Below are 21,281 nucleotides of genomic sequence, written 5' to 3'. Positions count from 1 at the left end.
AGAACATTTTGCCGAGCGCGCGGGAAATCGCTGCGGAGTTGGATTGGGAGCTGGCGCCGATCCCCGACTTGTAGAGACCGAAAAGAACGGGAAATCGCTGTTGGAGGTTAGTTTTCGGCTAATATCACCTAATTTCAGGATTGGAAGTCAAATAGGGGGACTCTTGCTGATGCTCTCAGATGGTAAAAATAGGTGAAAATTGTTTAGCAATCGAGAACCTAAATTTGCAGGACGATAAGCTCAAGAGGTATTACCCTACTCGTAAGGAAAGATGATACATGTAAATTTGATAATCTGATTTTTTTTATTAGCTACTCAAGATATTCAGTACTACGGAAACCAAATGTTACAAAGCAAAGAACCTCAGCATGAACTTTTATAAGGAAATGGGTCAACATTTGCAACGGTAACACCGTAACTAAAGCTTTACACAGTTTGATTTGAGAGCAAAAACTGACCTAATCTATTCCTGGGAATTACATCATGCAGGAACAAACAGTTCAGCACCTACATTGTAGCAAGAAAAAAACAGTATATCGTAAATCTTTCTAATCTGATCTACAAGTTATTCTACAAGACAGATGCATGACATAAGAAGCAACGCAGCACTGAAAGAAACACAACTCATTGATATGATTTCTCTAGGAAACAAATGGCATGGATGACTAAAAATGGCAATGCACAATTTAGAAAAGATCAGCATAACAAAACCATGTGGTCACATCGAATTCTGTATTTGATTATAGTATTTGGGTCTATCAGGACAAAATTTGAAACATACAAAATAACTACACCTTCTTCGCCAGCGTCCTCTGCTTTGTGCCATGTTCAACCACTTTTTCTTCAACATGAAGCCCCTTCCTTCGCCTGACAGAATTCATAAGCTTCTTAGCTAAGTTTGGCCCAATGCTGGAACCATCTCCAAATTCTTCAATCTCCTCATGCGTTTTTGGGATAAAGAAAGGGTCCTCAGGAATAGCTTCCCAGTGGCTAAGAACAAGCAGAGCACTGGCTGCACCAGCTGTTACACTCCTAAGCTCATTAGAAAATCCAACGCTCTCAGCAACTGGTAAGTATGCGTGCACAGTAAATAAAGAAGTTCCCTCTTGCATCTCCTCCTTCAGAACCCTTGCTCGCTTCCTACTAAGAACTGCATATGTCGCACCCAGTTGTTCGGTTGGTGTGGTCAATTCACAGAAGTACATAGCTTCAACTAGCCTTGGTTTGTTCTGAACAACAGCTTCTCGACATGCTTCCTTAACAGCGGTAATTACTTGACCACTGAAGATGTTGTACTGTTCAGAGTGATTTGCAGCATCAGAGTGGTCACAGAATATGTAAGGTTCAACAACAAATACTAGACCCCACATGGGCTCATCACATAGTGGCCCTGCATTTGTTGCTAATTGAAAACCTGATACTATGCAGTTCCTCAGAGCCACAGATTCTAGATGTAATGATTCAGGAGTATCTGCTGATGGTTCACTGTCATCAAGATCATTGTTAGCTTCAGCATCAGATCCACACACAAATCCTAATCTCTCAGAGACATGAGATCTACCACGCACAAGAATGCCTTGCCTTCCATCTTGACTGGTTATCACACTGTCACTTGATTTCACATCAGGCAAGAGAAGGAGGTTTGGACCAACCTGCCAAGGACCGAGTGACCAGATTCTTTGGAGGTATCCAAGCCATGTATTTCTATACCTCTCAAGTTTTTCTTTATCCACTTGCTCAGAAAATGCTTCCAACTCACTGTCTATAGCATTGATCAGGCGTTGCCTAAGTGTTGCAGCAGAATCACCATCATCCTGAGAAAGATGTGGATCCAACACGCCGTTCCTCTTTGCTGTTTTCCCCTCAATTATTTGACCAAGCAATTGTTCACTTTCTTCAAGAACCTTAATGAGCGCATTGGGAAGTCTCAAAACCTGAACTCTCACAGTGCATCTCCCATTTGGAGTAGTTCTCTCAACGAATTCCCGTGGAGCCTTCAGGCTCTCTATCAAGGCAAGGCCTTCGCCTTCAATTGTCTCTTTAAAGGACACCAGGGGGTCTGAGACCACCAATTTGACCTTTGCAAATCTTTCCTCCAAATCCTTTTTACACCTCTCCAAATGTATCTCCCCAGCTGCAGCAAGAACATGCTCACCTCTCTGTGAGACAGTGTACTCAACAAATGGATCTGCCCGGTTAAGAAGTTTAAGCCCTTTAACAAGGGCTCCTAAATCTGCTGGGTTGGAGGGCTCAATTGCAACCTTAAGCATCGGAGACACCTGGAACATCATACTTGAGAAAGGCCAGCAATTTTTGGTGGATGACAATGTGGCGCTCTTCAATATATGATGACCAAGTCCCTGGATTGCAACCACATTCCCAGCACACACACTAGAAACTGGCCTCAGGCCCTGCCCAAGCATCTCATACAAGTATTGCAGCTCCACTTCCTGTACATGCTTCTGCATCGCCTCCCCTTTCATTGGATCATACAGTGGTGACAACACAAATACCTTCTGCCCTGCACGAAGGACCCCACAAAAGACCCTTGCAAATGCCATAAAACACTCCTCAGACTCATTGGCCCCTTGGTGGTTCAACAGCTCCCCATCCACACCCCTGAATGGCAACGTTTTATATGGCACGGCAAACATCTTCGACACATACACCACCACTGGTGCATCTGCTCTCGCATCGCAGGCCTCCACACAGCTCCTGACCCTCTCTGCATCCACAACAATATCAGGGGAACCAGCAGCATCCTCTGGAGCAACCTCCCTCTTTGGCATGAGCCTTGCAACCCTGACCCCTTGAGCTGCAACAGGGTCAGGCGTGCATTCCACCACCATCGTCATCACCGCATCAGCGAGCGGCAGCCAGCGGCTCATCACAGCCTGCAGAACCACCTTCGGGTCCTTGTTCTGCAGCTCTCTTTGCTGAACTTGCAAACTGAAGTTTGTAATGACCTTCTTCACCAACTCACCGTTCTCGCTCAGCACTCCCTGATACGCCTGCCAAAGGGGCTTGAGGACAAACTCCACAAACATCGGCTGCGCGTCGCCGCCCTCCATCCCTTTCTTCCCCACAATCATCTTCTTCTTCTTGTGGAAGTATCGTGGACCCCAAAGCCCTTTCAGCAAGGCATTGGCGTTGATGTTGGGGAGCTTGGCGGCATAGAACTCAGCAAACTGGTGAATGCGGAAGCCCCAGCCATCAAGGGCACAGGCAAAGACAACATTTCCCTTTTGCGGCTGGAAAGCGTCCTCCTCGTCTTCGTCAACGTCCTCGGGGAGCTCGTCCGGCGAGGAAGAGGAGGCGGAGGAAGGTTGGTCCTCGAGGGAGGAGAGGAGGGAGAAGTAGGAGTGGGATCGCAGGGCGGAGTGGATGGAGTTGACGTCGGAGATGATGCGGTGGAGGCGGGTGTAGGCCTCGGCGGGGGTGAGGTGGAGCTCGGAGATGAGGCGGTCGAGCTTGTTGAGGACGAGGCAGGGGCGGAGGCGCTCGAGGAAGGCCTGGCGGAGGGCGGCGTGAGTCTGGATGTGGACGCCCTCGACGGCGTCGACGAGGATGAGCGCCGAGTCGGAGAGCCTCGCGGCGGAGGAGACCTCGGAGCAGAAGTCGATGTGGCCCGGGGAGTCGATGAGGTTGACGCGGTGGCCCCCGTGGTGGAGCACGACGGCGGCGGACTTCATGGTGATGGCGCGGCGCTGCTCCTCGTCGAGGTAGTCCATGAAGCGGAGGCGCCCCGCGAGCCTCGGGTGGACGAGGCCGTCCCCGCAGGAGGCGACGAGGTGGTCGGCCAGCGTCGTCTTGCCGTGGTCGACGTGCGCCAGGATGCACGTGTTGCGTACCCGCCGCGGGTCCGCCGGCGCCGCCATTGCGGTGGCCGTCGGCGGCGGCGGTATTAGGGTTTGGGCTTTCGGGTGGGGGAAAATTTGGGATGGGCGGCGCCGGCGGCGAGACGAAGGTTCCGGAATTTTCAGCTCCTCGGGCCTTTGGGGATTGGGGCTGAACGTGTTAGTGGTGTTGGGCCGGCTGGGCCGTTGGTGTGTACGTAGCGTGCAAGGAGAAATTGGATACTGTGCCAATGCCAAAAGACGGTTTCGCTCAAGTGCCAGTCCGTGAATTGGATTCGTTAAAAGCCACTCCTAATCGATGCCCAAACCGCTGTTTTTCCATATTCGCCATTTCACATAATTTCCATCATTTTTTTGCACTTAGCAGGACCAAAATACCCCTTTGCAACAGAGATGGTGAGGGATGTCGCCATCACTCGAATAGGCTGCGCGGCCAACCAGTGTGTGGTGGCAGATCCGAAGGCGCCCCCCCTCCTCCTCGCCGTCCGGTACAACCTCACCACCATCGCCGCCATCGTCGCCGGCAGTCGGAGCAACTAGATTCACTGATAGAGAGAGGAGGAAGGGAGAGAAGAGGGGAAAGAGCCGGATGAGGAGGAGGTCCTGGCCTCCCGACACCGAGGTGGAGGAGGCGAGCCATTTGCTGTTGCCGTCCCAGAAGAAAGAAGTCAAGCCGACCACAGGGAGGCCCTAACCGCCAATGTCGCCGCCAGTGAGAAGGAGAGCGGCACCGTGGGAGTGATAAGGACATTCTCCACTATTACCAGTTGGCAAAGACGCAAAAGTCGGGCGGTGACCATATGAGCCTCTGAATAATCCCACCTTGCTTAGCTTGGGAGGAGGAAGCCACCTTAAAAGTGAGAGTCACCCTTCCCCTATTGGACTAGTCTTTTAGGGAGGTTGGGCCTTTCCCTCAGTGGGTGTGCCTATGAACTATTGGGGTCCGGGCAACCTTAAGTTATTGGGCCTCGGCCAACCCCACCTGGGCCGGATTGTTATTATTTAGTATCAAAGCTGGCCCTTGTTAAGGGGGGTGGGAATGATCTTTGGTATCAGAGCTGGGCCCTTATTAAGGGGGTGGGAATGATGAGGACATGGCAAAGACACAAAAGTCGAGCGGCGACCGTGTGAGCCTCTGAATTGTATCTTATTAAAGAAATGAAACTCATTATCAAAGGTAGGGATATGAAAAGAGGAATAAGTCGAGCTATAAGAAAAATCCCCGCAGCAACCATAGTTGCTGCGTGTATAAGAGCTGAAATGGGGGTGGGTCCTTCCATAGCATTAATCTGTATCTTATTAAAGAAATGAAACTCATTATCAAAGGTAGGGATATGAAAAGAGGAAGAAGTCGAGCTATAAGAAAAATCCCCGCAGCAACCATAGTTGCTGCGTGTATAAGAGCTGAAATGGGGGTGGGTCCTTCCATAGCATCGGGTAACCATACGTGAAGAGGGAATTGTGCCGATTTCGCAACTGCACCAAGGAATAATAAAAAAAGCACACAAAATAGTAAGCAAGGAGTTAATCTCATTATTAGGAATCCAGTTATTAGCTATTTTAAACAAATCCCGAAACTCTAAACTACCTGTTATCCAAAAAAAACCTAGAATTCTAGAATTCCTAATAACAGACCAAAATCCCCTACACGACTAGTTATAAAAGCTTTTTGACAAGCACTCGCTGCAATTAGCCGTGTAAACCAAAAGCCTATCAATAAATAGGAACACATTCCCACGAGCTCCCAAAAAAAATAAATTTGTATCAAATTGGAACTAGTAACCAATCCCAACATGGAAGTATTGAAAAAACTTATATAAACAAAAAATCTCAAATATCCCTCATCGTGAGACATATAATCATCACTATAAATAAGAACCAGGATTCCTACAGTAGTAATTAGTATTAACATAATAGAAGTAAGCGGGTCAATTAAGTATCCAAATTCTAAGGAAAAATCATTATTAACGGTCCAAGACCATAGATATTGATAGATAGAACTTCCATTTATTTGTTGAATAGACAGGTGAACTGAGAATACCATAGCTATACTTAAAAGTAAAACACTAGGAAAAGCCCATATGCGACGAAGATTTTTTTGTTGCTGTTGGAACAAGAAAAAGTCCAAACCCCATTGACATAATAACTGGAAGTGGGAGAAGAGGGATTACCCATGCATATTGATATGTATGTTCCATAAGAAAAGAAATTGCAATTTTTACTTGAAAATTTTACTTCAATTTTTCTATAAAATTGAAAAAACTTTCTGATTCACCAAACTAATTCTTATCTATTTCTGAAGGAATAAAAAAAATACTATAATTCTTAATTTTTCAAAAATTTTCTCATTGAAACAATCAAAAAAATAAGAATAGGTTTTGTTGGTTAAAGTCAAAAAGTTAATGAAATAACTTCGTTACCTAGTTATTACCTAAAGAAGGACTTTTATTAAAATACAAAAAAAAGATTGAATCATTTTACTTTAATATTTTTTTATTAAAATGAAGCAGCTCCCTTGTTTCGTAACTCAAATTGATTGGAATTCAATTCTGGAATACTTTAATTAACTATTTGATTAAATTTTCCCTTCCTTTTATCCTCCCGTCTTATATGGGGGATAGGCCCCCATACCTTATATCTGTATATGGAGAGTATACTTGAAATATAAATTGATTTAAATAGAAAACCTTTGTATATATTCTATATTATTAAAACAAAGTCTAAAAAAATATATAATATGTTAAAAAACTCTTGTCTTATCCGCATTAGACAAAATGAAGTAAAAAAAGAATTTAGAATTTCAATATCTTTTAGTATCTAAGTATAAATACTAAGAAAAAGAAGAAAGATGGATTGATTTGCGGCAATAGATGTCTTTCACATACAACTAGAAAAAAGTAATTTCCTTTTTGAATGGCAGTTCCAAAAAAACGTACTTCGATGTAAAAAAAAGCGTATTCGTAAAAATCTTTGGAAGAAAAAGACTTATTTTTCCATAGTACAGTCTTATTCTTTAGCAAAATCAAGATCATTTTCTGGTGTCAGCGAGCATCCAAAACCAAAGGGTTTTTCTCGGCAACAAACAAACAAATAATAGGGTTTTGGGATAATATGAATTGACCTATCCCCAAAAAATTCCAATTATTTAATATGAATAATTAGGAATAATTAGGATTAATTAATGAGTTTACTTTTATGTGTCGAATTCCTCGGTACAATATTCTTAGAACAAACCTCTCTGATATATAAAAAAAGGGTTTTTGGTATACTGTGACCTAAATATTCTTTTCCTATCAATGAACTTTTCATAATAGAATCCGTATAATAAATAAAAAAAGGGGATTCTATTATGAAAAGTAGAGTATTCCTGCAATAAGACTTACAACTTCTACCTATCTTATCCTAAATTAACAAAAAAATTAGTTCTATATTGCAACTGAGAAAAAATTGTTCCAACTCTTTCAAAGTTTCTATTGGGCAAAGCAAGAATTTTTTTGTTAAAAAATTCGCAACGATACTACCAAACGAAGTCTATTTTAATGAAGATTCTAATGTCCTAAATTCTATGGAATCTTCCAATCTCGACGATTCGCGAGAAAATAACTTAATATTCTTTTAATAAACCTGTTATTTCAACTTAGCCGCCATGGTGAAATTGGTAGACACGCTGCTCTTAGGAAGCAGTGCTCAAGCATCTCGGTTCGAGTCCGAGTGGCGGCAGTCTCGAAAAAGAATACAATAGATTATAAAATAAAATGGATTCAATTCGAAATTTCCAATTTTGTAATGGGACCTTCTCCTTATGCTATTTGCAACTTTAGAACATATACTAACTCATATTTCTTTCTCAACAATTTCAATTGTGATTACGATTCATTTAATAACCTTATTAGTTCGTGAACTTGGGGGATTGCGTGATTCGTCAGAAAAAGGAATGATAACCACTTTTTTCTGTATAACAGGATTCTTAGTTTCTCATTGGGCTTCTTCGGGTTTATATGAGTCATTGATCTTCCTTTCATGGGCTCTGTATATTCTTCATATGATTCCTAAGATACAAAACTCTAAAAATGATTTAAGCACAATAATACGCCGAGTACTATTTTAACGCAAGGCTTTGCCACGTCGGGTCTTTTAACTAAAATGCATCAATCCACAATACTAGTACCTGCTCTACAATCTCAGTGGTTAATGATGCATGTCAGTATGATGTTACTAAGCTATGCGACTCTTTTGTGCGGATCCTTATTATCTGCCGCTCTTCTAATGATTAGATTTCGAAAGAATTTAGATTTCTTTTCGAAAAAGAAGAAAAATGTTTTGCTTAAAACATTTTTCTTTAATGAGATTGAATATTTCTATGCAAAAAGAAGTGCTTTAAAAGCACCTTTTTTCCTTTATTTCCAAATTATTACAAATATCAATTAATTGAGCGTTTGGATTCTTGGAGTTATCGTGTCATTAGTCTAGGGTTTACCCTTTTAACCATAGGTATTCTTTGTGGAGCAGTATAGGCTAATGAGGCGTGGGGATCCTACTGGAATTGGAATCCTAAAGAAACTTGGGCATTTATTACTTGGACCATATTTGCAATTTATTTACATAGTAGAAAAAATCCAAATTGGAAGGGTACGAAGTCAGCATTTGTAGCTTCCATAGGATTTCTTATAATTTGGATCTGTTATTTTGTTATTTTGGTATCAATCTATTAGGAATAGGTTTACATAGTTATGGTTCATTTACATTACCCATCTAAATGATTACATAACATAAAACCTTAATGAAATGGAAAAAACTTCCATTTTTGTGTTTGATTTGAGAACCCCTGGAACGCCTTCTCAAAGGGTTCTCAAAAATTCGAGATAGATCTAATTAAACTCTTTTACTTTTTTCTGAATTTTTTAGTATTTCCACTATGGAATATAGAGCGGACTAGTAGAAGAAAAAAAATCCTATTTAGGATAATAATTGGATAACAGAGCCTCTACCCTGTCAACGGATAGCGAGAGAACAAAATCTGGATAAATACCGATTCCTATTACTGGTAAAAAGATAGCTTGGGATGTCGTGCCCCTGTCCACGCTGCTCATGGCCGTCGGTGAGGAGGAGAGTGGCGCCGTGGGAGCTAGCCTTGTCGTCGCCGTGCTCCCCGTCGTGCCCCTGTCCACACGCGGCTCGTGGCTGCCGGCGAGGAGGAGAGAGGCGACGCTGGGGCTAGCCTTGCCCCCGCCACCATGCCCCTATACACGTTGCTCGCGGTCAACCGCCCTTCTCTCCGCCATTCTAACTCGTGCTGTGACTGAAGGGGTATTTTGGTCTAGTTAAGTGCGAAAACATGGTGGAAATTATGTGAAATGGTGAATATGGCAAAACAGCGGTTTGGCATCAGTTGGGGGTGGTTTTTTAACGAATCCAATTCGCGGAGTGGTATTCGAGCGAAACCCTCTTTTGGCAATGACACATTGTCCAATTTCTCGCTTGCAAGGAAGCTCTCTTCCGCCGTTGGATCTGTGTGTTGGGTTGATCAGCTGCCGTTGGATCTGAAATAAACACGTGGTTGGTTACGTGTGGAGACTGTACAGCTTCACGTGGTCTGGACACAAAGAGAAAAAAGAATAAGGCCGAGTTTACTTCCAAAATTTTTCTTTAAACTTCTAACTTTTCCATCACATCAAAACTTTTCTTCACACACAAACTTCTAACTTTTCCGTCACATCTTTCTAATTTCAACCAAACTTTCAATTTTAACATGAACTAAATACACCCTAAGTTCACTATGACTTCTTTAAATTGACTGAATCTTATTCGTATCCCTTAACTCTAATATTAGATATCTCGACCCCCAATTATTAAAATTGGTGTAATTTAATTCCCTCGACAGTTTTGGAGGACGGATTCGCTGACGTGACGTCTACTTGACAGTATTGACCTGGTCTTCGTTTCCGTGGTGATTAGGTATTATTATAATTAGAAGACATTACTTTTTCCATAACAAATAGGTCCCACATTTTGTTTAATTCTAATGCCACATCAGGGCCATGTCATCGTTACGTGGGACAAAGATCTAGTCAACACCGCCACGTCAGCGAAACCACTGTCTAAAACCGTCAAGGGAGTCAAACTGCATTGGTTTCAATAGTTCATGATCAAGATATTCGATAGTACTGTGGTTTAGGATACGAATCAGATTTGGCTAAAATGGACTTATTCCGGACAAAAAGGACCACGAAAAACTTGGCAGCCACGAAACTTGCCTAAGTTCTTTTTTTCTGGCCCTTCTTTTTTGGATTGAATAGATGCGGCGTGGCAATGACAGTGATCAGAAGCTATTAACCAGTAACCAGTAACCAGAGCGACCGGCCAACCTGTTCTAACCGAATATTTTTATTTTAACTTTATTTATTAAAGTACTTACAGAAAAAAAAAATTATTTGAAAATTTTATAGAACTTGTCGCCCATCACCCTCTAGGAAGGCGGGCGATTTTTCCGACGTGGCAAATGACCGTTGGCCCTCCCATAACAGCCTGTCACCGAGGGCACCAAATTTTTGCAGGTGGCCCCCTTGCCGCTTTCCCTGAGAACGATTTTTAGCTCAAGGGGGCCGCCTGTAAAAGACTGGGACGGACTGATATTTTTGCAAGCAACCCCCTTGCCGCTCTCTGAAAGGGCTATTTTCTACTGTACGGGAGGGGTGGCATTTTTACGGGAGGGGTGGCATTTCTGCAGTTAGCCCCTTGCTGCCCTCTGGGAGGACGATTTTCTACCGTGCGGGAGGCCCGCGCCTATCCCTCGCTCTGCCCAGCCAGGGCATAGCTCACTCTCTATTTGCTCCTTGGAGAACACGTAGAAAATCGTCCTACCAGAGGTCGATGGACAACTAATTTTGTATATTTTTCAACTAAAAAATTATTTTTAAAATATTTTATAATAAATAAAAATAAAAAAATGGTTCTAACACAACCGTGCAAGGGAACGGCCCAACAGGAGCTCAAAGCCTCAAACAGCCCTTCGTCAAGATTGCCCTAAAGGTGGGTTGCTATACAACAGAATCCTATTTAAACATGATGATAGCGATTAGGTATCAGGTTCTGATATTTGTAAGGTAACATATCCTGATACTGGTTCGATATCAGGTGATATCTATCACGTATAAGGTCCTATCGAGTATTCAGGTATCATGTTCTACTAGGTATCCAGTTAAATATCAGGACATGATACCTCAAATGTATCAGGACTTGATACCTAGTCGGTATTATCCTGTATGAATGAGATATCATCTTGTAGCATTCCCGATATTTATTTTTTCATTTTTCTATTTAATTCCGAATATTTGAAACCCACCAACTTAAAATTTGGACTGTTTGTCCTTTCTAGATACTTTTATCAATCGTGTAGCACCATAAGTATAAATACGTAACTTTCATTCATAATCAACCCTCACCGGTCCCAGTTATTCGAGAAGACAGGAAGTAATTTATTTGTGAGGGTCTTTCACCTAGTTCTGAAGTATCAAAGCAATAACTTTATATCAAAGTGGAAACGAGTAGGCTTAGGTCCTTTCTGTTTATTCACTAGATTTTTAAAATGAATTATTTACTTCACGCTTAAAAAAATACATTTCTCAAAAAAAAAAGTTGATCTATTGTACTCCAATCATCTTGGCACATAGATTAAGGATAAGTAATTATACTCATCATCTATTTAAACATGCTACTAGTTATTCCTCGTAAACAAGCGATTCATTAATATTTACATTTCTCGATGCCCATATAGCCAATCTTGTGTGGAAGAATTGAGAGTTATGCATTAAATCTAAGAAAGTCATTAAGATGATAGGTTGTTGGATTGAAATATGCCTATGAAAAAATAAATTTTTCAGATTTGGAAATATGACTATCAAACATAGATGGAGGCAGGGGCGGAGACAGGAGTAGGGCAGCTTGGGCTGCAGCCCTACTCCTGATCCTAAATATTCATTAAAATTTTATTTTAAAACTTCAAAAACTAGAAGATAAAGGCAAAGTTATATACATTTAACTAATTTAGCCCTAGGTTTGAGAAAATTCTAGCTCCGCCACTGGATGGAGGGAGTATTACTTAACAGTTAACACTAGCACAAGTGCACAACATACACACTATACAGTACTAATCACAGTAAGTAAGCTGAGAAACATCAATAATTAAGCAAAACTGTACCCCAAATTTAGGTAAAATTTTGACAATTTGACCCTTTGCAAAAACTATTTTTACAAATGAACCGCTACTAAAACTTATTTCAAATCTGACTCTTTTGCTCAACGCCAAATCGTGTGGCGCTGAACTTAGACACCTCAGCGCCAAATAGCATGGCGCTGAATGTACGTTGGCACGCTGACTTAGTCTCCCATCCGTCGTGGCACGGCATTCAGCGCCAGCTGACGTGGCGCTAAGGTGTCTAAGTTCAGCGCCACATGATTTGGCGCTGAGCAAAAGGGTCAGATTTGAAATAAGTTTTGGCAGCGATTCATTTGTAAAAATAGTTTTTGCAAAGGATTAAATTATCAAAATTTGTGCAAATTTAGAGTTCATGCAGTTGTCCCCTACCCGGGCGGCGGCCGTGCACATCATCGTACACCCCCCGTCATATCATCACACGTACGATCCAGAACATACTCGATCGGCCTCATCGTCCGCGGTGCAGTCAATTCAAGACGAAACAGCAAAATAAATAAGGGGTGTTTGGGAGAGATGGGCTAAACTTTAGCCCCCATCTCTCCTAAACACCCCCTAAATAAATAAATTGGACACCCTATAGATTGCTTACTTAGTACAGTAAATCAGAATTCTTTCTTCAATTTGGAAACAATATTTTAATTGGAAAACCACGACCATACATGATCAATCAAAGTGAAACAAATCAGAAACAGAAACCGAGTAATGCATATATCTATTTCGAATTGTACTCACTATACTCATATAAAAAAATACATAGACTTAGCAACCGAAGCAAGATACAAATACACAAAACAATCATAGCTGGCACGCGGGAAATCGTCTCGCCGAAATTAGCTAATAGAAAAACAAATCACCACTTTGCTCTCATGGCCTAGAAATTCCCATATTAATTAAAAAGAAAAAACATGGTCATATTTTTAAAAATTTATGAAATTCAAATAAAAATAAAACAAACAAAAAGGTGATTCCATATAAAAAACAATTTTCGAAAATATGAAATTTGGATTAAATATGTCAAAACAATAAATATTGAAATAAGAAGCCATGTAAAAATATAATTTATAAAAAGAAAATCTAAAATTGGATTAAATTAGAAAATAATTAATACCGAGAGAATACTCCACGTAGAAATACAATTTATGTTGGCTTTTTTTAATACATTTTATAATAAAATATGAAAACATATATGCTACTATGTAAGAAACTTTTTTTAATAATGTTAGCCGCGCAATCTGCGTGGGCCACCATGCTAGTTAAATCTAATAGTTAACCTCTGTCGGGCCGTGCCGTACCATGGGCCGGGCCAAAATGCCGTGCCATGGGCCGGGCCGTCGGGCCTCGGGCCTTTTGGCCATCTATAGATGGAAGCAAGATTGTGTTCTTGTCATCTTGTGTTGAGATGCTTCGACAGGGATGGCGTGCATGGCGCAACTAGCTAGCACAGCTGCTTATCTCTGGTTTTTTTTTTAATTTTATGCCATCCTTCCTTCTAGATAGCACGTTCTCAAATGCCACTCTACCCAAAAAAAACTTGGATTATTTGTCACTCAGATCCTCAAATTGTCTCCATTTTGCCATTTTGACTAGCCAACTCAGCAAACCAAATGAAAAATTACAACCCTGCCCTTATCTTCTTCCTCTTGCATACCCAATACAGTAGAGGAGACGGAGAATGAGGGGAAGCAGCCATAGAGGATGGGTCACGGTAGTGAAGAGCCCAAGGTGCCAGCGCTCCTCTTCTTTCTCAGCTCCGATGTGTTTACAATAACAATGACGTGCCGATGGTGGGATCTAAGGAGGCGGCGGAAGGAGCGGCATCGACACATGGCACCGTCGGAGGGGAGGAGGGAGTGGGGGCCCGCTGCCGTCAAAGGGTGGAAGCTGCAAGGTTGCCGCCATCACCAGAGGGGAGGGGGAGCCGCAAGGCCACGACCACCAGTCCACCACCGAAGGGGAGGGAGGCCCACGGCCACCGCCGTCGCCGGAGGGGAGTGAGGCATGGGGCTGAGGCCCACGACCGCCGCCATCATTGGAGAGGAGCGGTGTGTTGGGCCACACACCTTCACTGTCGAAGGGGATTTGAGTTGGGCGCGAGGCCACCGCCGGATGGGAGGGGCGTGCGGGACCACCGCCCGATTTCGTCGTGTCGTCTTCAGGTCAAGGGAAGAAGGAAGAATATGGGCAATAAGGTCATTTGCAACTTGTTGCCATGTTAGTTTGCTGATTTGGCTAGCTATAATGGCAAAATAGAAACAATTTGACAAGTTTGAGTGGCAAATAATCCAAGTTGACAAGTTGTTTGGAAGGATGGCATAAAGTACAAAATCCCATCTCCATCTGAACTTCTTCTTCCTCCGGCTGCTGCTGTGTAATAATATATATATATTTGTTTTAAACTGTTAGATTTATTTACTAAAAATATTTAATTTATTTTCATAATCAAGTAAATAATCCGTAAAGCAATCTGCTCAATAATAATCTAATAATCCATAAAGCGATCTGCTCAATAGTTGTTTTCAAACTGAGACTAAGACTCAAATCCACACTTTTGTAAGCGGGTGTTGAAGCTGCAGGCCTCGACTCGTTAAGCATGCAGTTCCAAATCAGATTCAGAGTAATTTGCTGCACATGTCGAAGGAAACTGAAGTTGTAAGGCTTGTAGCTAGTGCTCAAGATAGGAGCTCCAAGCATGCAGAGTTCTAGTGCAATGTGCAATAGAATCAGATCTTAAATTATATACTACCAATGGCAATGATGAATAATGAATATGTATCCAGGACAAAATAGCGGACCTAGCCCGTCAGAAAACTGGACACATTCCACTTCGAATGTGTCACGCGAAGGGCTAGGGAGAGTATCAGCCTACCAAAATTTGTCAGGCTTACATCGATCAGTACAGACATGGGGACTCAAACCATTAACTGACCAACCAGCCTGAAACATCTACTTACCAAGTTCTAAACTGCAACTTTGAGTTTGTAACCGAGAAAAATAACTCTTCCTCTTCTATCTTATATTTTTGTGTGTGTGTGTGTGTGTTGTTATTGTCTTCTTATGTTATCATTTCTCTACCTTAAACTAGAATAAATCTTTTGGTTCCGTGATTAATTAATTAATTATGGGGGCGGGTGGCGAAGCAGAAGGGGAGGGAAGAACTTGATCAGCAGTAGGACGGAGTGGCCAGTGCCAGCTCGGTGCCCACGACGCTGATCCCCCGGCAGTCTCCATCGAACAGGGTCACCATCTTCTCCCTAGCACCGCATGGCGCGGACGACGGCGACGAGGAGTCCTGCACAGACAGACGAACAGCCAGCCATGAATACGAGATTATCAGTGTCAGGTGTCACATGTTGAAGAAAGAGAAGGGAAGAGAAGTGTTCTCTGTGGGTGACTGGTTGGTCATCCAAGCCGTCCATCTTGCATCTGACAGGCTCAAGGAATTCCAGTTCTTGGGAGGAGTTGGGAGTTGAAATCAAAGTGCGGATGCAGATGTTTGAACTTACCACATGGCGTAAGGTGAGGCCGGAGAAGTTGTGTAATGCCGGGACAGTGAAGCCAGCGGCGAACAGGGCCCGTGTCTGGAGAGGTGACGTCGGGCTGGGCAGGGGAGGCAGCTTGGCGGCAGCGGCGGCGTTGGTGGACGATGCCGAGGGCGGCGTGTTGAAGCCCCCGCGGAACGCCACGTGCTCGTCCAGTGGCGACGCGACCACCACCTCGGCTGGGGCTCGTGACGACGGCGGGAGGCCACCAGGCCCAATGCTGGGGCAGCTGCTGCTGCGAGGGAGCTGCTCTGGCCCGGAGGCGACAGGGCAGCTGCTGCTGCCTCCCCCACTGATGGCCATGCTCGTGCCAGACGCCATGTGTGGCCACATGAACGTTCCCTGTGGCTTGCAGATGCGGAAGCTGCTCTTCCTCGCCGTCCTCTTCTCGCCGACTTGGACGACGGTGGCATCTGCTTGCTGGCTGATCCGGTCACCACCATCAACATACAGTGGTTCGCCGGGAACAAGGCCTTCTTGCTTGCCCAAAGTCACTTCCACCCTTTCCCTTTCCATGTTCAGATTATCTCCATTTCTTGGCAGCAGCAATTGTTCCTGTGCATGCAGAGGTGTCAGGTGATTTGGAATAAGGCATGTGTTTCAGGTACAATTAGAAGCAGAACCCACAAAGGGCAACCAACCTTCAAAGAAAGGAAGGAGCTGGAGAGACTAGCCATCTGTTCCTCCAGTTTATCATTCTTCTCCAGCACAAGCTTGTATTTATCCTGAAAAGGTACCAGTTGATGATCAAGAGTTGTATAATTAAACATGCAAATAGCTAGGTACAACAGAATAATCAGAAACATGGTGGACCAAAGTAAAATAGTCCCAAGGAGTATAACTGCTTAGTTTGCTTGAAAATCATAATGTGTGGTGAAGTGCAGATCATGGTGGAAATTTCAGGTGTATCTGCAGGGGTATACCTTCAAGGACAGCACCTCCTTCTTCAGCTTACCCTTTTTCTGAACCAGATGCTCATACATGTCCTGTAATTTAAACAAGGAAATGATATGTGTTTTACCTTAATGTAAGTGCAGGCATATAATCGAACATGATCAGAGACGTGGATCATTTGTTGCTAAACAAGGTACCAGTGCTTTTGCATAGTTTGAGATGAAAGCGCAGGAGTAGGATGAGAGGTGTTGTTTAGTTACCTTCATAGATAACACCTGTTTCTCGAGCTTTTCATTTGCCTTCATCAACTTCTGATACTTCTCCTGAAAAACAAATGCTAAAGAAATGAGTGCTCCAATAATGGAAAGCAGAGCAGAACAGAAGAGAGGCATGCCAAAAGTGTATGCTTTTGTCAATGTAAGTAAAGCTGAGAAATTTTAGCTGGCTGCATATATGTCCTTCACAATTTACACTTTCAGAGATTGAAAAAGACCAGATTGCCAATTGCCATAACTACTGATAATACCTACATGGAAATTCTGAAAAAACAAATAAAAGGACTAGATTTCAAAATATAGGCAGGCAGGTCAATGCAACTCAAAATACAGGCAAGCAGGTCAATGCAACTCAAGTGTTATATTAGCTTGTTACATTTTAAGTCACAATGGGCAAACAAAAAAACATTCCCGCTTTCTTGAGAAGTAACAACAATAAACAGAAGGAAAATGGATGCAAGGGAAATAATCGACAGGATTGATGGGCTATATACCTTCCTAGAGCTGTAAGATCGCTCTGCCTCAGATTTTGTTTCCTTCTCCAGCTGCACCAAATTAGAACTGAGCTGCTCGATGTGCCTTCACACCACCAGCCCAAGTGAAATTTAGCACAGAACTCGTAGAACTGACAAAAATGTTGGTATTTCTCCAAACAAGAAGTAGAAGCTGCAAAAAAGCGAGAGAAAGGAGACCTTTTTACACCATCAACCTCCTCAGCGAGCTCTTCCACCTTCTTCTTGACCAGGAGGTCACCGGCGACTGCGGACACGTCATCACCTGGCTTCCACCCAGGTGGCGGCACCCAGTATGGATCAGACACTCCAGCCAGCCGCCGTACCTCGGCAAGCTCCGCCGGCTCCAGCCAGTACTCCATGGCACCATCCGCATTGTGCCGGCGACGGAACCGGTCCGCGCTGCCTTCCGGTACCCTGCCGGCCATGTGCTTGAGCAGGTGGTCAAGGAGGCCGGTGTCACCGATATGCTTGCGGGCTTCCTCCCGCAGAGCCTGCCGCATCACCGGCGCACCGAAGCAGGCACCATGGGAGCGCATTATATCCAGCAGGCTCCTCTCCGCCGCTGCGTACCGCTCGGCCGACCACCGGTCCTTGCCGCGCCGAGGGTCGCCGTCTTTAGCCTCCACGACGCGCCTCTTCTCCACCTTCTTGGGACTCTTGTAAGTCTTGGCTTTCTTCTTCCTGGCGGCTCTGCTCTTGTCCATGCTGCTCTCTGCCTCCTCCCGCTTCCTCTTGCCATTGCTAGTGCTCTTGTTGTCTTCCTGCTCCCGGCGTTGTCGCAACCGCAGTCGAAGCCGCAGTCGCTGCTGCTGCTCCTCCTGGACGCTGACCTCTGTGTTGTAGCCATCGAGGCTGGCAGCGCTGGCCTCCTTGGAAGCATCGTGGTGGCGACCAATGTACCTGACACGGCGCCTCACGCCCCACCCGGCGCCGTCGCACTTCAAGGTGTCGAGAAGGCAGGAACTGGCTGCCGGCGCCTTCGCCTGCGCTGTGGCAGGCGGCGGCGACGGGGTCAGCACATCATGTGGTGACGACGCGGAGAAGTCATAGAGGCAGGGCTTGACGAGCCAGAAGCTGTCCTGGTGCATCACGTCGCCCGCGAGCTCCTCCTCGGCCACCCGACGGCGCAGGATGCGGGCCGCGTGGTTGCTGCTCATGACGAAGCGCTCGTCGAGCTCCGGCCCAGTGCACGACCGTGGGGAGGAGGAGAAGAAGCTTCGCAGCGCCAGGAGGGACGGGAAGCTCACTGTGACGTCCAGGCTTGTGTAGCCGCTCACCTGCACCCACCAAAGACCACAACACCACGAGCGAGAAGCAATCCAGATCAAACATTTCGAGAACAATTCATCAAATCAATCCAGATCAAAGCTAGCAGTCGAGTGTACGAGTAAGAAAAAAAAAGGCTCACCTTTACCACGCGTATGGACTTGAGATGAATTGGGGATTTGGGGGGAAGCTTCTCGTGGTCGATCTCGTAGAACCCTCCTGATCAAACCAAAAACAGCACAGGTTTTCAAGAACTTGGCACAAACAGAGTTGGGGGAACTGCTCTTGCACAAATATAAACTAGACGATAGAGTTCAAAGCCTGGAGGCATTGCTCTGCTCACCGGTGTGGTAGGTGTGGGTGGCAGATGAGGACAGGCTCTGTCTGCTCAGGGGCAAGCCGGGTGATTGGTTCTTGGACTCGTCATGGTTGGCATCATCCTTGCCATTTCTGCTGTGGCTGCTACCCCTCTTCTTGGAGTAGTATCTGCTCACCTGTGGCCTCTTGGAAATGGGCCAACACAACACATGCAAAGCACAGGTCAGGCGTTTTGGCTCGTGTAATGCAGGTGCAGTGAGCGATCAGAGATACTGAAACGGGAAAGCTTGGGATAGAGGGTGCGCGTGCAGCGTGCGTGAGATGGAATTAAACCTCTAGCCTTGTGGAAGAGAGACACCAATTAACATCACGTACCACTCTGTACTGTACCTAGAAGCAAAATAAACACAGGGGAGCAATTTTTCTGTGCATGCATGATTTCCTGACAAAGTGATCCATATGTGTGAACCGAATTACTAGCTGTGAGTCTGTGATCTAGTATTGCTTTAAGATTTTTTTTTCTGTGACACTGCCCAGACTAATTAGCTGCTGATGTTAACTGAACTTAACAGCACTAGTGTCAGTAAATTGCACATGCATGCAAGTATATGGAACCTTAAACATATATAGGAACTAAAGTTCATTATTGCTAATTCTATCACTCCATGAGGTTAAAAAAAAAAAACTATGACAGCAAGTTGGTCAAAACATATGGTTTTCAGAAAGTAATCGCCTAATCAGTAAAAGAAAACTCAATGACGCGTGTATCTATCTCCAGTTTAGTTGGACAACTGAAACATGTCAAATTTTAAGCCCTTTGGTTAATTAGAACATGCAAATTAATCTTCAAGATATACCATATTAACCGGACATCGTACCAAACGAAAAGAGCGTGCATCACTGCATTGTCAACTTATTAACAACTTGAACTAATATTACCCCAACTGCATCTTTCACTTAACAAAACCACTTATCGTGCATGAGTAACATTAGAAACATGCAAGACACATATAGTTCCATCTATGACATGTCCACTAAAATCAGCAATTTCTGGTTGTACTCGCAACAGGCAGCAGGCAAAATAAATTGACTGGAAATAGTACGCCACAAGTGCGGTTCCAAAGAACGTAACATCAACATGTAGAGATTGATTAACAAGCCTAATAGGGATCTTTGCATGAAATTCCAAGTCTTGGATTCTACTACTAAGCTATGGATTGAGCCCACTAATTTCGCCACACATGCATCGCAATCGCTAGTAATTACACAACAAACCACCCAAATTGATTCAATCCATCAGCTGCATTAAGTGTACTGATCCAATTACTACTAAGACATTCATTGGTAGAGAAATCCACACAACCATGCAACTGCATCCAAATAGCAAACCATCTAAACCCCCCAAACACTCACCCCCACCGATCGAATTTTAATCAGCAAAAGCAACTCGTACACACTGAGCATATGCGATCAATGAAATGAAACTAACCAGGCGAGGAGATGGAAATTGAAAAAAAAAAGGCGCAAGGAAAGAAGTGTCAGCGAAGATGCGCGTCTGTACCATGGGCGAGTCCAGCAGATGAGCTGCCGCAAGCGCAGGAGCCGCCATCTCCGCGTCCATGTGCTCCGCGTCAGAGACCTTCGTCCCCAAAAGAACAAAAAAAGCAAAAGCAAAATTAATCCAGAGATTGATCCATCGATCTCACAGCCACAGCACGGGCACATCCGCACACATTGAAGCGATCGAATAAATTCACAGGAGCCAGGGGCGGATCAAACTTTTTGGGGGAACAAACAAGCAAGCAAACTGCTACTACTACTTGGGAGGAGTAAGGTTAAGGCTGTGAAATGAAGAGAGAAGAGCTTCTTCCAGATCTAGAAGAGAAACGCGAGCAAATTCCAGAGAGAAGTGGGGAGAGAGAGATGGATGAGAAAGAGGATGCGGATGCTCACCTCACCAGGATCCCCTCCCCTCCTCTCCCCTGTTCGGCCGCGAGATGGCGCAAGGAGCGGAGGAGACGACGAGACGGGAGGGGAGATTTTCCTTTTTCTCTTTTTAACGCCACCCACGCGTGCCTAGGCGCGCCAGCTCAGTAATAAGTAGCGCGCACGCGACACGCACGCCCAAGGAGGCTCCAACTCCATTTGCACATATCGTTTGTGTAGATTAAAAAAGAGAAGTAAGTAGTAGTAGGAGTAAAACACTGTAATAATTACCACCGTTGACAAAAGTTGACAATGTCACATGCGTGCAGTGACGCGAAGCATGCGTGCGTGCTCTGCTCCACGGGGATATCTCTCCGATCCTCTCACACGCTTGTACTAGTAATAATCAGTGTTGACATACTTTTGAGTTTGAGGAGAAGGGGATTAAAAAGATTGAGAAAGATTCGTAAAATTAG

General features: G+C 44.2%; 2 protein-coding genes and 1 non-coding gene across 3 annotated transcripts; 1 reads left to right on the top strand and 2 right to left on the bottom strand.

The window, feature by feature from the left end:
• Window positions 1-702: 702 nt before the first annotated feature.
• On the bottom strand, window positions 703-3,989 carry LOC4333588 (uncharacterized). The gene has a single exon (XM_015775892.3). It carries the CDS (start codon window positions 3,876-3,878, stop codon window positions 789-791), a length of 3,090 nt encoding a protein of 1,029 aa, XP_015631378.1. The 5' UTR covers window positions 3,879-3,989; the 3' UTR covers window positions 703-788.
• A 3,508-nt stretch (window positions 3,990-7,497) lies between these two features.
• TRNAL-UAG (transfer RNA leucine (anticodon UAG)) lies at window positions 7,498-7,577 on the top strand. Its single transcript has one exon. It is a non-coding gene; the product is annotated as a tRNA-Leu (tRNA).
• A 7,205-nt stretch (window positions 7,578-14,782) lies between these two features.
• On the bottom strand, window positions 14,783-21,022 carry LOC4333586 (protein AMEIOTIC 1 homolog). The gene is made up of 11 exons (XM_015775894.3): window positions 20,833-21,022; window positions 20,441-20,518; window positions 18,905-19,064; window positions 18,704-18,780; window positions 17,473-18,572; window positions 17,275-17,359; window positions 16,766-16,828; window positions 16,535-16,597; window positions 16,253-16,336; window positions 15,576-16,166; window positions 14,783-15,361 (listed from the first exon to the last, which is right to left on the bottom strand). Exons 2-11 carry the CDS (start codon window positions 20,498-20,500, stop codon window positions 15,233-15,235), a joined length of 2,412 nt encoding a protein of 803 aa, XP_015631380.1. The 5' UTR covers window positions 20,501-20,518; window positions 20,833-21,022; the 3' UTR covers window positions 14,783-15,232.
• Window positions 21,023-21,281: the final 259 nt, after the last annotated feature.

This window comes from Oryza sativa, chromosome 3, assembly GCF_034140825.1.
Source record: "Oryza sativa Japonica Group chromosome 3, ASM3414082v1".
Taxonomy (NCBI): Eukaryota; Viridiplantae; Streptophyta; class Magnoliopsida; order Poales; family Poaceae; genus Oryza; species Oryza sativa.
The sequence above is the reverse complement of the archived record's forward strand: the minus strand, read 5'-3'. Positions and strand labels throughout refer to the sequence as shown.

Bases quoted from the DNA above. Each gene is read 5' to 3' on its own strand.
- LOC4333586 (XM_015775894.3), bottom strand. From the start codon at position 20,500: ATGGACGCGGAGATGGCGGCTCCTGCGCTTGCGGCAGCTCATCTGCTG. The intron at 18,781-18,904 runs GTGAGCAGAGCA...TGGTTTGATCAG, and splicing joins CACCCACACCTACCACACCG to GAGGGTTCTACGAGATCGAC. The intron at 16,598-16,765 runs GTAACTAAACAA...TTTAAATTACAG, and splicing joins AACAGGTGTTATCTATGAAG to GACATGTATGAGCATCTGGT.
- LOC4333588 (XM_015775892.3), bottom strand. From the start codon at position 3,878: ATGGCGGCGCCGGCGGACCCGCGGCGGGTACGCAACACGTGCATCCTG.